The following is a 16,744-nucleotide window of genomic DNA, read 5'->3' as shown; positions in this document are numbered from 1 at the left end:
CCAGGTCTCCAATTGGTGGGCAGCCTCTCCCCCATCAGGGGCCATGGGGTCTGCCAGGTTCTGTGTGTTTTTTTGTTGTGCTGACTCCCCAGTCAGAGAGATTTCTCCTTAGGCCTGGCTCCACAAAACCCTTCTCTCCAAAATACAAGCACATCATGTCACAATCCTCTTGTTCAACCATGAATTGTTCAGCCAACTTTTTCCTTCCCCAGTTAAGTACCTAAATGTCCTCCCTGCCATCCCACCACTTCTTTCTTTTTGAGAACTCTGCACTCCCCACACACCATCCTGAACGCAGGTGCCTTGCTGGCTGGGACCGAGATGTTTCAGTCTCAAACATCCTGAGTCCTTTCTCTTTCCACTTGCTAACTTAAAAAGGCCTTCCTGTGTCTCCCACCACTCTGATTCTGAACGTCAAAAAATGCTCAGGTTACATTCACTCTGTGAATACCTCCCAGGTTTTGGCTAGGTTTCCTTCCCAAGATCTTCATTAAGGAGCTGCATCAAGAAGTTTAAAGGGGCTATTCTTACATTTGAGTGGAGGAGCCTGCAAGAAATTTAAATGGCTTTGAAGAGAGAGTAAACCAGGGACAGAGAGGTCGCAGGTCCTAGTCAACAGTGTCATGAGGCAAAATGTTCTTCAAAGGCTCAGAGTGGCTTCTGAACACGGAGTCGGCAGGGAGGAGGTGACAGGCAGTGAGTGGGGTGAGAGACACAGGGTACGGTCCCCCAGCAGGGGAAGAATTGGTTATTTTCTAGTTTTCCAATTTCTTACTACCTTTTTCTCTTATTGCCACATACCATTTCCTACGAATTAAGCATATCAATGTCAGTCATTTGGGCCACTTGGGAGAAGCTGCACGATGCCATTCACAGGGCTGGGACATGACAGCCACACCAGTCTAGGTTGAAAGACCAGTGGGGGTATTTCCATGGTAATCACGGGCATGCAGCAAACTCCCCAGCTTCAATGACCTCCTCTCAAAGTTGGCGCCAATAAAACTACCAAGCAAAATGCGTGATGATTCTGGCCAACATCTGTTTATTAGTTAAGTGCCTGTGACACCTGCCACTTAATAGGGAATGAGTACGATCAACGAGGCCCTGTCTACCTGGCCACACGCGCCCTGCCTTCCTGCCTTGGTGCAGCAGCACAGCTTGTTTAGCTGAGATGAGCGCCCCCAGAGCAGCCCCGATGGGAAAGCTCCCCGCTCTGCACGGCCAGACGTGTTCCTTTCCTTCTCAGAGCTGATCACAATTTGCTGTCGTCTGTTTTTATGTTTATCCCTTTTGTAACTGCCTCTCCTCCGGAGATTTTGCTCAAGCAGCACAGGACCAGGTGTGTCTTGTGGCCTGCCGGATATACTGGGCTGGGAAACAGCCGAGCCCACATCTGGCTCTGGTGCTGAACGGAGAGAGCAGAAGGCCCAGGAGCCCATGCTGAACCGAGGCCCCTGCACACAAAATTATGGTCTGACTTTGGGCAAATTACACAGTCTTTTTTACCCTGAGATTCCTCATCTGTCCATAAAAATAACTGCCCATGGCACACAGAGTTACAAGTATTAAAGGAAATCACCAAATTCACAAAGTAGCCAAGGGGCTACCAGTGCATCCTAAACAGACACATGCTGCCTTTAAGGCTCTGACACACACCAAGCGTGGTGGTCGAACAAAGTGTACACTGCTAAGTGTCAGTGTGTTAAGTGCTTCATGTGTGCTATAATAATCTTCAGAACTTACAACAAGCCCAGGAAGTAACGAATATTATTATGCCCATTTCACAGACTCACCATCAGTTTAAGAGAGGTTACATTCAAGTCCAAGGCGCTATGGTGAGTAAATGGCGATTTCAACCTGAATATGGGCCCAGGCCTGGGCTCCATCTCTGTCCCATCCACCTGACCACTGCCTATGAATTCCACCTGTCCAATACCCAAGTTGAAGCCAGCCAGCTCTTAAATGCAATGTGTGTCACCGTTTGTCAATGTTGGTTCATTACCATAAACAGTTCTCAGAAAGCACTTCAGAAAGGAAAGTTGGACTCACATACCTGCCCACAAAGAAGAAGAATTCTGCCTTGCCTTCTCCTGTAACGTGCAGAAACCCTTCCCATTCACCACCGAATCCTTTTGTATGCTTCCTCCGTGTTCATGTTTACACATGGCTTATTAAAGTAGAAGTTACCTGCAGTAATTCCATCTCGGTTCCATTCCAAGCTTCCAGATTATCCATAATCAGGGTAATACCATAATTTTCTGTGAATGAAAACACTACAAATTGAATGAAAATATTGCAACCATGTCACTAAACAAAGAATGCTGAAAACAAGTCATCAGCGGCTGCCGCCACCCCCCAGTGAAGACAGGCCTGCAGCCATTCACAACGGTGCCCTCTGAGCAGACTCAGAATAAGAAAGGACAGATTACTGGCCCTAGATAGCTAGGTGCTTGTCTAAAGTATATATTCAGTCAGCCCAAATGTTGGCTTCCTCCCATATATTGAAAAGCATTAAATTCATGAACTTGAGATACCTGGCTTTCTTTAGATAACAAGCAATGTTTTATTGTTCTGACTACCTGGTCTTTGTTGTAAAGCTCCTATATAATCCTAGCTTCTCCCCTACTCTTGCGAGCAGTCCCTCAGAGTGTTCTGAGAGGCGGTCATCCTGGCTTGAGTCCTTCTGACAAATAAAACATAACTCTTAATATTCAGGCTGCACGTTTATTTCAATCAAGTCCCAGAATAGACACAACTCATCAATTGTGTAATGGGACACACTGGATCAGGAACCAAAAGAGTGTAGTAGTCCCTAAGAACTACGGCTCCCTCTTTCTTCCTGTCATTATACAATCCCACCAGAACTCATTACTTTGCTGTCTGCTCCTCTGGCAACCAAACTCAGAGAAGAGTCAACTCAGCAGAGCGTCCTGCTGGGGAGAACCCCTGCAGCAGCACTGCAGGCTGCCTGCCCTCCCGCACGCTCTGACGACTGCTAGTGTCCTCCGTGGAAACCAGGCAAACAGAGCTGTTCCCTACAGCTACAAAGTCCCAAATATTAAATAAAACCTTTCATTTTATACTATATGTTACATATATACCCATCTCTGAAAACAGCTTTGCCAGAAGCCCAAATCTTCAACATTAATCTGCAAAGGCAAATCAGGTCCCCAAGGGAAAACAAGTCTTAAGACGATGCTAAGACCTCCAAAGTCCTCTCCACGACCATAAACCAAACTGCCTGTAGGTCTGCAGCTGCAGGAGGCTACATGTCTGCTTTTAAAGCAACCCCTTCCTGCCCTCGGGTGCTACAATGCCCTTCTACGCCCTCCCATCTCAGGGTAAGAGCACCCACTGCAGAACATTGCAGGGCAGCACTGACAGGACTGGACAATGAGGATCAGAGCTAAACTAAGCCTTCTGATGACACGAGTTGTCACACTGTCACTTTACAGATGAAGATATATATAGAGAGAGGTGGGGTGTTATTGTTCAAAGTCACACAGATAAAAAGTGACAAAGTCTATAACTCTGCTCCTCCCTCTGGTGTGACGCCCCAACTGGGACAACCACAGGGTTCTTTCGTGCCTGCCTGACCAGTTCTTTCCTATCACTCATGACCCACCACAGGGTCTGAAATTAGCCTGCATTTGCAGCATCTTTTCCCTCCAGTTTCTCAGGAACAAGGCTGTTCGGGCCACTTTATGACTTCCAGGTCCCCGAAATCTCCGTGCTCAGGCTGCTCTTGCCTGTGCATCCGGCCCGCTGCTCAGAGGCTCTTCCTCCCCTGCAGGAGGACGTTTCTACTCTTCACAGGGACACCCCCTTAGGGGATCCCTCCTCTCGCCCTCAGCATGGCAGGTGTCCCAGGCCACATCGCGAGATGCCCCAATAGGACTGCATCTGCCCAGGTCTGCTAGTCAGACCAGCAGCCTCAGAGCCAGGGATTATGCCCAGGTCACACTGCAAACCTACTGCCCGCCTCACAGACCCCAGCCAGCAGGTCACCTGGAAGTCACAGCAAGTGCCCCACCCAATCCAGAAGCCTCTTCATTTCCCAGCACCACTGATGACTGGTTTCCAAACTTTGGTCAGTTTCGCACAAAACAACACCCTCTACTGTGTAGCGGGTGGTTTTTGCTTCTGCACCCCATTCTTACTGAAAACGTTAAGGGAAACCAAAAAGCCTCTTCTCAACCCTTTTCTGATGATACCCTCCCACCCACAATATACATATGCTCAAGAGATTTGGATCCACGTGATTTTGTTTCCCTTACGATAAGTGGCTCAAAACACTGCGGGATTATTTTTCCTTTGAGGGTATTAGGACTCAGTTTCTCGGCTTTAATCTGTTTTTGTCTTTGTCTTCTTTGTTCCTAGCAGTTGCCACCTCTTACTCCCTTCAGCAGCCTCCCTCCCAACTTCTAGTCTAGGAAATCAGCTGTGATGAGGGGCACGGGGGCATTCACAGAAGATGCAACAAAGGCAAAAAGAGGCTATATAATTTGCCAAAGATATCACCTTCAACCCCCAACAGAGTGTGTCATGTCCCTGTGTTTAACTCTTATTCTAAGCAAGTTAACTTTTTGTAGATTATGTTTATAAAGATGAGAAATCAAAATACATACAAGGACACACATCAACTCTAAGATATTCATTAACTCCACTATTTTGTTTCTATTTATTTTATTTGTATTAAAAAATTAAGAACCCCTGCAACCAATATAACAAAATGTTACTGGGTTTTAAATACAGAATATAGAGGGGTTAAGTGTGTCATTACTCATCCTTATATGTATGTTCACAAGATAAAATTATTTGAAAGTCTCTCTCCCCTCTCCCTACTCACTACTGGCTCTCACCTGAGATCCCAGACCACACATCTAACAACCTTTCACTTTACCCACAGCTGAACTCATCAGTTTTCCCCCAGAAATCCCTCTGCAGCTTTCCCTCCTCAGAACACAGCAGGACCATCATTTAACTCATTAATCCACCCAGAAACCTGGGCCTTACTCCATCCTACCTTCACAGACAGCTTTAAATCTTTCTTTTTACCATCTAAACATGCCTTCAATCTGTTCGCTTTTACCCACTATCCTACCGCTCAAGTGGAAGCCACCAACACAGCCCACCTGGACTCACGAGTCTCCCAAGTGGCCCCACAGCCACTCTCCCCTACTTGAGACAAATGGGATTGTGTCACTCCCATGCTTTTTGGGCTCTTTTCAGACCCACTGTTCATAGAAGAAACCCCAATTTCTTCACCTTGTGAAGGTGTTTGCCATGAAACTGTCAGCTCATGGAGGGCAGGGCACGCCCTCTCCCCTCAACCCCACTCTCTGGCAGAGCATCAGCTTGGGAGGACCCGCTGAGCTACATCAGCCTGTATCCTAAACCTGGTCTTGGGTTCTTAGCAAACTGCTTCACTTATCCATACATATCCAAGGTAGATAAGAAAGATTTTAGATGTTGAGCTAGACTATTCATTTGGGGATTTTGCACTGGCAACCTGCAAGTATATGTTCTAATGTTTGTGTCTTGTTAAAACCACACCCAGATTAAAGGAGTATTTGTGGAATGTCTTCGGAGTAAAAGGGTTCTGTACTTTTACAGATTTTATGTTTTATAACATGAATAACCCGGACAGGGTCACAAATGGAACCGCCTCACAAGTGACAGAAGACAGGTGAGATGCATATAGCAACAGGTCACAAAGATGGTAAGAGCAAAGTTGTTTCTCCAAACCCCAAAAAAATTCCTCCAAGAACAGAAAACTCAGAATTTTGAAAGTAAAATACTATCATATAAGGAAAGAAAATAAATAATCCTCTTCATCAGGGGTTCAAGATCTGACTGCAGAGTTATTAGCAGGCTATACTGAATCCTAGCACAGAAAATTCAGATGGACTAGTGGTGAGTAAGTTCCAGGAAAACGGCAGTAATTCCTCCACTTGAAAGAGGACACACACTCACTTGTTCAAGGTGATTGCAAACAACATTCTGCAGAAATTCAGAATATTCAGGCACCGCTTCTAGATGGTGATGACACGGAAGGATGGCTTGGATGCATGCTTCTAACTGAGTCACCGGCATTCTTACACTGCAGGGGGAAACGGAGGCCCTCAGCCAAGAGCAGAGATGTTCCTGTCATGTATCCCAGGTCGTGCCTCGGGGACTCAGTGTCCTGTAGCAGTCCGGCCCCAGGCGAGGACCAGCAGCGTGGCCCACCCAAGCAGGAAGGGCACTGTGCTTGAGAAAGCCCACACCAGATGGGAGCAAGAGTGGCTGGTGGGGTTTTGTGAACCTATGAATGCTCATAGAAAAACACCTGCATACATTCAAGTGATACAATTAACAGTAGCATTCTTTTTAACAAAATTTCAAATGTCAGTGGTAATTTTACCATTCCTTTTCTCTTGTCCCCTGCACTCTGAGACAGGCTTAGGTTCTCTCACACTTGCAGCTCTGATGCAATAGTTGTGAAGTTATTTTACTTTACTGCAAGTGTCTTCGCTCCACGTGTCACTGTGACTGTCGTCTCTTAACACAGTCAGATATCTTCCTGGATCTCTCCATGAGTTCCTTGCTCCTGCTTCTCAGATCCTGAGATAAAGAACAGGTGAAGGCACATGACTGGAAAAGTCAATGTGGACTTGAGCAAAGTCCTCAGTGACCCCCTAGGTGAGTGTTGACCACCCCTTAGCTTCGATTCTCAAAGTTCTGCCCAGGGTGACACCCAGACAGGAGGGAGTCCTGGGCCCAATTAAAAGCTGTGTGGCTTGGGTGCGGGGAAAGGTGCAGGAGCTAGTTCCGTAGCCGGGACCCTCCACACCTCTGCTCCTCTCTCTCCCGAGGCCCCGCTGCCAAGCCCCCACGTTCCCTGATATTCTGTCCTTCTCTTCTACTCTACTTCAAGCCCTTTTCCTCTTCCTTTATTCCCTGATTATCTGCAGCTGGAGAGATTTTTCCATCACAAAATCTGAAAAAATTTCCTGCAGCTGAAAAAGAGGTCTCCAGAGGTCAATGCCCATATGGTGGTTCCCGAAGAGAGCCCCTGGTTAGGGGGACCCTCACCAACACTCATGGGACATCCGGTATGTTACAGGGTCGACCACCCCCAACAAGAGTTTGCTGTGACACCAAGGCACGCACAGCATCCCTGCTCACTAAAGTGTAGTTGTAATCCGTTATTAAGAAGCAAAAATAAAAAAAAATTTCACATGTTTCTTACTAAAATTATTTATGAGTTAGAAAAAGAAATTGTAAAAGAAAAGAACAAATTTGACTCCATGTTAGATGTGTTCGTTTGGCTTTAAACCTGTACCTTGTTTTCTAGGCTCCGACTTGCTATTTCTGCACCTTTTGTAAAAAAAAGTTGCCTTTAGCCTGAAATATCCAGGACAGCCTATTCTCCGGGCTCTGATCTTTAAGGATATTAGCTCTTCTACACTTATGTACAGATGGCAAGTTGCAAAATAGATAATAACCTTTCTTTAATTTGGAGGTTTTACGGGGGCACCTTAATTTGACCCACCATGGACAGCTGCAGGAACAAAGGATTCCAAGGACAAACAATTCGTACAGCGAGAAGTTTGCAACAACCAACCACATCCCCGCCGCTTTTTAGTATAAAAGGAGACTGAATTCTGCTTTGGGGAAGAGAGTTCTACTGGATATCAATATGCCATTTTCTGGGTCTGCCAGATTTTCAAATGAAGTCACTATTCCTTACTCCAACATCTCATCTCCCCATTTATTGGCCTGTCATGCAGCAAGCAGAACGAGTTTGGACTAGGTAACAAAATGACTGCATTAGAGGTAGTATGTCTCCACTGTTTCCTCATTTCCAGTATGTCACAACCTATCAATTTTATATGCTGTTTAACAACATGACAAAGACCTATTATACGGAATTGATTCCACAGAAATAAAATTATTTCTACTCCCTCAAGACTTTTTTCTTTTCTATTTTATTTTGTTTTGCTTATTGAAAAGAAAATAAAAGTCAAATCATTTTATTTCATGTATTTTTATAGCTACATAATGTAAATACTACAAAAATATTTAAATTGCAATAAAACTTGTTAATATATTTGTATAAAGATATATAAACAATCAATGCAGATTAGGAAAGGAGTAGATATTTACTAAAAATCTACTGCACATCCAGTCTTTTACAAGCATATCCTGGAATATAAGCTCTATTATCCAGGGGTCCCCCACCCCCATTCTCACTGCCGATTCCCTTAGTAATCAACTACCAAGGCACCAGCATAGAACCATGCGATAGCTATTTTAGGTATAAATGAATGAATTAGCTCATTCAATTCTAAAACAGAAACCTTAAAATAAATACTGAACTTATTTACAGATAAACAAATTTGGACACAAAAAAGTACAGTTTCTCCCCCAAGACACAAAGATAATAATTGGTAAAGGCAAGATTTGAACTAATCTGCCTGATTATAAAGCTAAGGTGGAAATCCCCTTCGACTGTGTAGGTCCAGCAGCACAGCCCATCACCCTATCTTTGTTCAGATCTGGCTTTAGACAGCCTGAGACAGCACCCCATTCCTATGGAACTCGAGGGGAAACGATAACAATAAGGATTTTATATTCAGTAGTTTCTTAGGTCTCAATTATATAAAGTGTCAGCAGGTCAGCAGAAAACTCTGGGAAATATGAGTGGGTCCAGAGCTTTTCGCTGATAAGAAACTCAATCTATCAGGACAGAGTGACCTTCCCATGAGTGGCCTCATGAACATAAACTAAAGGCAGCTGAAATGAAAACTAGCAAGAACATGGAAGTGAAGCAGGAAGGATCCCTACTATCCCCTGCCCAGTTGCCTCTTCACCCGCGTGGACAAGATGGCAGAAGACCCAGGTTCTTGTCTAAGTTACAACATCATGGATTCTCACCCATAAAATGTTGCGACTCTATGCTGTCTTAAGTCCTTTACAACTAAAATATGATGACACCAATATCTCAGCGGAATGTCTATGTCTCCACTTTCTCTCTTCTATTAGGAGACTATATCTATGGCCACAAACAGAAATTCAATTAAAAACACCATGCACGAAGCCTGGTGAAAGTCTGTGTAAGAGACATTGTTCTCACTCTCTGTGAATGAAAACTCAGAAAAAGTGGACCTTCTCCCTCTGTAAGTGGGAGGTAGACTGATTTTGTGTGTGTGTGTGTTTGCACGCACATGTGTGTGTGTAAATCATATAAAATATATTCTGGGATTTGCACAGTTTTTTTTATGATACTATCATTTCATGAGGATGAGCCAACCTTTAAAGTAATTTGAATCTATTTTTCTGAGAGGCTCTTTTGGTGGAGGATGGGAAAGGGGAAAGGAAAGGAGGAAAGAAGTAAATGAAGCAAAGCTGTAAGAATACTGCTAGGGAAAGGCAAGACATTAATTTTGTTCCTACTTGCATCACACACAAATTAGGGACTGGCTTTCCCCCATGTCTTGTCAAGCACTGAGCTGCAGAAGAACAGGCGACAGCCCATTTCTCACTGAGCTTGTGACTGTATGTGACATCTTATAGACACAAATTATTTAACCTGATCAAACACTCTAGCAGCAGGATGTAATTCTCCTAATTTGAGAGACAAGAAAACAGGAAGTGAAAGACGGTATATAGCTTGACAAAAGTCAGAGGACAAGTAAACTAAAGAGGATGAATTCAAACTCAGATCTGAATGCAGAGTCTGATATTCCCACTCCCAGGGCTGGAAAATCCTTAACACAAGGTTCCCCAGCTCCTCTGCATTGTTCCTGGCACCAAGCATTTCCCATGGCGATGGTCTCCAATTCTCAGACACAGTGCTCTGTGCAGCCAATAACCTCCATTCGACCTTGATCATCTACCTGCCACGCCTACCAGGCTTCACCATACAGGCAGGAAAGCTGGATTTCAAGTGCATACAAAGCCACCCTGGTTTAAGCTGGACTGTTTATCAGCTTTTCCAGCATAAAGGCAGCCATGAAAGTGCTCACAGTTTGTACATGAGCCACACTACCTCTCTCCATCTGTCTCCCCACCTATACTACTTAGCTATGACCATTTTGAGAATCTTGGAAACAAATTTTTAAAAACAGAAAAGAAAGGATTCTGTAACAAGTACTTAATACTTACAATTTTAAATGAGAAGTTACAAAGTGAGTATTTACAAACCGAATCTGCCTTCCTAGGTGTCAGTTTTAACAGTTAAAAAATATAATAGCAAACATTTCTCACTTAAAAAATTAACAAAAACATCAACAATAATCTGGAATAAACTCAAAAACAATGCCCATGTTGTACATGGAGAAAGTACAGGACTGTACTGAGGGGTAAAGTAAAAGTGTGAAAGTAGAGACATCAACCTTTTGTATGGAGGAAAGCAGTTTTAAAGATGTACGTTCTCCTAAAGATAATTCAAAATTACTAAAAAATCCCATGACAACACTTATCTTTTTTTTTAACTTGAAAAAATTATATTAGAATTCTTCAGGAATAATAAAGTCATAATACAAGCCAAGAAATTTAGGGATCAAAAAAAGAATCAAAAAATTCAGACTGTAATATATTAAATAAATTTTTACAATATGTAAGATATAGTGCTAGAGTAAGAAAGTAAGATTGACAGAAATAGATCATGAGCTCAAAAAGAGACTCTAGTATACATAAGTATTTTTTACAGGTGGGATTTCAAATTAAAAAGCAAAGTATGAATTTAATAATTGTCTTGTTACAATCAGAGAATACCTGGAAAAAACAAATTCTATTCCCGTCAAAATGACCACAAGAAAAATTACAGAAAATGATGTAAATATTAGAAAGTACTAATAAGAGCAAATACAACTCTTTGCTCATATCAATTCAGCTTCTCCTCACTGTAACAAGTACCATTATCATCTCCATCTTAGAGATTAAAAAAACCTACAGAAGAAATTTATACCATTATAAGAAAGCATTTCTAAGAATAAAACCCAAAAAGAAGACATTTACTATCTTAAGATTATTTTGGGCCACAACAATAATGAACCTACTGAACAAAATGAAAGGCAAGAAATGACAAGTAAAAGCTCTCTGATACATGTTGATGAAGACAAGGGGTTAATGTTCATAATACACATTGAGCTGTCACAAAGCAGCAAGAAGCTCCCCCACTTAAATGTTTGCAAAGGACAAAAGGGATCATTCACTTTTTAAAAGTCAGATGGCTAATGAGTGAAAAATGCTCAAAACCTCACTGGTCATCAAGTGCAAACTAAAATAATGAAAATCATTTTGCTCGTCATATTGGCAAATATGTTTAAAAGATATTATAGCTAGTGTCCATCTTTGAGACAACAAACTGTGAGCGATCTTTTGGAGGATGACATGTCAATGGATATGTAAACTCTGAAAAACGTGTGTGCACACAGGCTGAACTCCACTTTTAGGAATCGTTACATTTAGAAAAAATCAGTTCAAAAAGATGTACTCATCAGAACATTTGCACAGCACTGTTTACAATGGTGGGAAGAAATGCTGAAGTGAAATCATATCCAGCGATAGAGAATTGGTTACATAAGTTATTCTACATCTTTTCATGCCCCACAGGAGAAGGAATTTCAAGATTCACTTGAAAGCATCCTGTGATGTATGAAGTTGTCACATCCAAGGACTAAATTTCCAGAAACCTTAGCTAAAGGAATACTCATACAAGATCACAGGAATGTTTGTACAAGAAGGATGCCAGTCAAACACCCTTTCTGACAGTGGAAAATGGAGAAAACTTAAGTGTTCACCATCAAGACAATGATGCGGTAAATCACGGAGAGCTGTGGGCACTAAAGTTGCAGCGTTTCAGCGTGGTCCAAGGCCTTGTCCACAGTACTCTCCCACGAAAGGTGTCGTTACACAAGAGACCAAACCTGCACATCAGGAGACCCCTTTACTCTATCTGAAAGGACCGAGTGAGTCTGGAGTGGGAGGAGGTCTATGATATATACGTTAGTGAATAAACCGAGCTACAGAAAACATATAGTATGGCCTTATTTTTCAATAAAGCATATATACACACACATATACATAGATTTCTCATATACGTGTATGTATGTGTGTATATATATATGACAAAGGCATAAAGGTCATGAAATATATACTCCACATTGTCAGCAGCTTTTACTCTCAGGAAAAAAGGGGAAGGGAAGTAGGGGACTTTCGGTACCACAACAGATCTCTTTTCAGAATTTCAGTTAAGTATACTTGGAATTTAAAAGTTTACTTAAGTACAAAGTAAAATGGACGATGCCTCCACAAAACAGAATGCTATACTGGTCATTAAAAATCATGTCAGGGGAGATAGAATATTGTAGAAAAATGTGTAATAAGCCGAATGGAAAATGGAGGTCTCCACACAGTAAACAGGCACACAGTGCTCACTGGTTTTTATGACAGAGCTGATACACACTGATGAAAAGAACAGAAAATAGATGTTAAAGTGTTAATTATTATCTTTGAGTACTGGGACCAGGATAGACCCTTTTGACTCTTTTTTCAGACTTTTATATTAAATACACATTATTTTTCATCTGAAAAATGCATTTTTAGATGTCTAGTACCACACATTGGAAAAAATACATGAGTAGTTACAGAAACAAATAACTAGGAGTCACCGCAGCACCGTCACACAGTGTAGAAAGGGCGATCCTGAATAACACCACGCAGTTACATAAGGACCCACAAAGTGAGAGCACCTGCTGTAACAGGACGCGGCTCCCTTCCATTTGTCAGTTGTGTCTTCAGGGCTGAGGCATTTCTGAGCACGGCCAGTGTCAGTGCTGGTGTCTGGATGGATGCCACTGGAGGTGAGGGCACCTGCAAGCCGAGAGGAAGAACAGAAGTAATCCTCTGCTTTTTCTGTCTTGTTTCTTTGTTACTTTTAAAGAGAGGCGTAAATAAGATAAACTGAATCTTCCTTACTGAAATTTCACTAATGAAGCCATTTTTAAAGTGTTCACAACTTATATTCTGCCTATAACTGTCTTTTCAAAAAAGCCTCATATTTATTAAATGTTAATTAACTCAGTTAATTAACTACATGTTGAAACCTTTTAAAAAACATGAAATGCACTACGTGAAAGCACCACACATGCAGTGACTAGCTCAGCTGTCTTTACGGCAGTGCAGTCAGCCCCCACCATCCCGAGACCCTGAACTCCTGATGCTGGGAAGAGAGCACGCTGCTTCCTCAGATGGAGAGAAACGGTAAAAGCATTTTCTGAAATCTACAGCACTGACAAAACATAACTGCTTAATCTCAGGCTCCTTGGAGGCTGTCATTTTCCGTTTCTGGCCAACACCCGTCAATGAGCAGAACCACCCCATTCCCGAGTCATGGGACTCACGTGGGCAGCAGTTTTGGAGAAATTTCCAGTTATAGAATGTTAACCAACTATACATAAAACTCTGAAAAAGAAAAGATGCAATACTCAGATTTTGGAAGACACTCAAAATATTCTCCTAAGTCTTAGTATTTGGAAAGGCTGGGCTTCTCCTAAGCCACTTATTTATTTCACAGCCAGTGAGCATCTCCCACAAACCCTGCTTCCCTGTGTGTGCTGGGAGCCTCAGGAACATTGATGCTGTCTATCTTATAAGTCACAAGGCAGAGGCGTGTGTCTCACGCCTGCAACTCTCACACAGGCTCAACTCCGAGCCTCAATTTGTGAACTTGGTCCCATTTTCTCACCTGTTTATTTGGTATCTGTTCTTCTGTAAGCTGCCTGAAGTGCTTCTTGGAACAAGTCAGAAGAATGAGTGGGTAGAGAAATGGACAGATGGACAGGTGAGAGATGGGCAGACAAACAGGGAGACTCCAAGAGAAGGGGAGCAAACAAAATTTCCTATGCAAAACCCTCTTCTAGTCAAGGAAGAAAACCATCACGAAGAAGTGTGAAGAGGCAGGTGGCTTAGGACTGTTTCCTGGATTCCATCAAAAGTCACACCACGTGATGAGAGGGTAGAAGTATAAATAATAAAAGAAAAAAAGCATGCATGTTTGAAAAATATATCTACATTATGTACTTTCTAAAGAATAGATTTATATCAGCAAGGCTCAATAACACAATCTTTGGGTATTTACAGAAGTGAGAATCCCATCTCCAATCCGCAAGACATCCCTTCGGAGCACTGAGGGTCTACACGGTGCGATCATAAAGCCGTAACCGCAAAAGCTGTGCTATCCTGCACTTACGAGGAACGAGCAGCTGTGCTTGGCCTGCCCACGTGCGTCGTTTACAACCCACAGCACCTCTACGGGGGAGGGATGACTAGCGAGCCCTGTCTCTGCAGGAAAGAAAAAAGTCCGGGAGAGGCTAAGCCGACCTACAAGTTCTCCATTTCACAGGACTTGTCACTCCAGAGCAGGAATCGAACTCGGCCCACGTTTGTAACCACAGTACTACCGTAATTTATGTGCTTTTTGTGTGTATAATACATTTGTTTCTGGCATGAAAGTGTATTTAATAAATGATCGGTTGTCTTGTATACTTCATTAGCTCACAATCTTTATATTTTTGAATTGTACTCTTCCCCTGGAGAAATGAACGGAAAGAGCAGTGGTCAGAATGAGGTGGGGCTTCATTCTTTATCTGTTACCTCATCTCATCCAAGTCCCCAAGCAGGGAGAAGGAGCAAATGTTCTCTTCATCTTTTAAAGAGAGGGCTCCAGTGATGGTGATTTACTCAACTCCAAAACTAAGTCTGGGGGAAGGGCACATGCAGCAACGAGAGCAGTATCACCTGTAGGAAGGCAAAAAGAGCTCAGGGGATGGCTCAATGGGTCAGCCTGATTTAATTTCAATTGATAATTCAATAACACACTCTAAAAATACTAGCATGCAATGGATTTGCTCTTTCTTGACATCTAGCAAGTTTCCACAGCCGACATGTAACATTATCATGAACTAGTGAAAAGAAGAGTCCACAGACAAGGAAAATCAATGCCACAGGCAGGCTGAAACCCAGGCTGGAGGAAAGGAAGAGAAAGGGCATATTTAAGAAGAGGGGAAAGTCTGGGAAAAAGACATCATCACAAGGACTCTCAAGCGTCATCCAGCAATCATATAATCATTCTTTCAAGAGAGAGTTACTTAGGTCCTATTTTGTGCTAGATTTTACAAAGGGCAAAGAGAGACCACAGCGTCCATGGTGGCAGCAAGTTGAGGGGCTATAATACAATTCTAATCTTGGTACCTTGCACAATTGTCCTCAGTATAAAGGCAAAAATTAAAGTAAAATAATACTATGTAAACCATACACATTGCTGAAATAAATTAAAGAAGACCTAAATACCTGGAAAGACAAACCACACAAATTCCTGGATCACATGACAATATTCTTGGGATGGCAGTGCTCCCCAGAGTGAAGCACACATACAACGTGGTCTTGATCACAATCCCAGCGGGCTCCTCAGCAATAACTGACTAGCTTCTGCTACAATTCATATGGGAATTCGAGGGTCTCAGTAACCAAAACGTACCTGAAAGAGTAGAACAAAGTGAGAGGACTTGTAATTCTCAATTTCAAACATTACAACTGTATCTACAAGTGAGATTAGAGGCCATTTTTAAGGTATTATTGTGTTTATCCTTATTTTCTAAATTCTGTACAACGAATATACCTGTTAGAATAAGAAAAATAAAAACTAAAGTATCTTTTAAAACATGCACACCGATTCATTCATTGGGGAAAATTATTTTAACTATAAAGAGGTAAACAAATATCTAGTGAAAAAGGACCACTTAAAAACAAGTCTGCATTTACAATTTTCATAAATTGAAAACTGAAAAGCACAAACACATCAAATTTCTAGGAAGACTGGTGAAACATATTAATAATTATTTTCAAAAATTCTAATTGCACAATGAAAACACAAGAAAGAGAAAATCGTGATTGACAGGAAACTGCGAACACGTGGAGAGCAAAGGCCTTGAAATCACTGTTCCTTTAACTCTGCTACTAGCTCAATAGGAGAGGAAATTCCTCACTGAGGGGACAGTGGAATCCCATGCATAAGATAGGATACACAGTACAAACTGCAGTAGTATCGGGAGTGAATATGTTAGAAGAATTCTGAAGTTACAACATTGCTGAAAAACTATAAAAACACTGACAGACAGATTAAAACACACAGTCATACATATTATATAGAAACATGAACTCTGCTCCCATGTTGCATAGAAATACAAACATATTTGTTCATTTATGGGCACTGATTACTTTATCCCAGGTAGAATATTTCAACTAAAACAAATAATCAATATTACACTCCTATTGTCAAATGTACTTGATAACTTACTCTGCTATGTAACCATATGTGTCTAAGATAGATCTAAAATTAGTGAAAAAGAGCTTTGTATGGTTTCTTGAATTCTTCTCAAAATTCCAAGCTTAATTTTAAAATAGATCTGAGCAGTATTTCTATATTATCTTTTCCCTTGTGAAATGAACAACACAGTCTGTTGTCAAAATTCTGTCCTTACAATGATTCACGAGCACCATATCCTCACAAAACTGCTGGACAGCAAGTCACTATCCAGACACTGTGACCAAATAAATGAAACAGAAGGAAGACAGTGATCCTATTCTGGAGGGCTTATAGTCTGTGTCAACACTGGGGTTTTTACTTGATTGGTTTGATTGGGTAGCAAAATAAAATCAATCAAGTACTTTCTTTGAGCATTCTATAAGTCAT

The 16,744-nt window shown here is 41.9% G+C and overlaps 1 protein-coding gene across 1 annotated transcript in view; it reads right to left on the bottom strand.

Moving 5' to 3' along the window:
- LOC140694812 (trafficking protein particle complex subunit 9-like) overlaps nucleotides 1-16,744 on the bottom strand; it is a 58,200-nt gene that overhangs the window by 20,610 nt on the left and 20,846 nt on the right. The window contains exons 3-8 of the mRNA XM_072957871.1: nucleotides 15,343-15,529; nucleotides 14,647-14,790; nucleotides 12,744-12,864; nucleotides 6,407-6,606; nucleotides 5,977-6,103; nucleotides 2,188-2,258 (exon numbers count right to left, since the gene is read on the bottom strand). Coding sequence (XP_072813972.1) covers nucleotides 2,188-2,235 — 48 coding nt within the window. The 5' untranslated portion in view covers nucleotides 2,236-2,258; nucleotides 5,977-6,103; nucleotides 6,407-6,606; ... (1 more) ...; nucleotides 14,647-14,790; nucleotides 15,343-15,529. The remainder of the gene's footprint in view (nucleotides 1-2,187; nucleotides 2,259-5,976; nucleotides 6,104-6,406; nucleotides 6,607-12,743; nucleotides 12,865-14,646; nucleotides 14,791-15,342; nucleotides 15,530-16,744) is intronic.

This window comes from Vicugna pacos, unplaced genomic scaffold (genome assembly GCF_048564905.1).
Source record: "Vicugna pacos unplaced genomic scaffold, VicPac4 scaffold_104, whole genome shotgun sequence".
NCBI lineage: Eukaryota > Metazoa > Chordata > Mammalia > Artiodactyla > Camelidae > Vicugna > Vicugna pacos.
The sequence above is the reverse complement of the archived record's forward strand: the minus strand, read 5'-3'. Positions and strand labels throughout refer to the sequence as shown.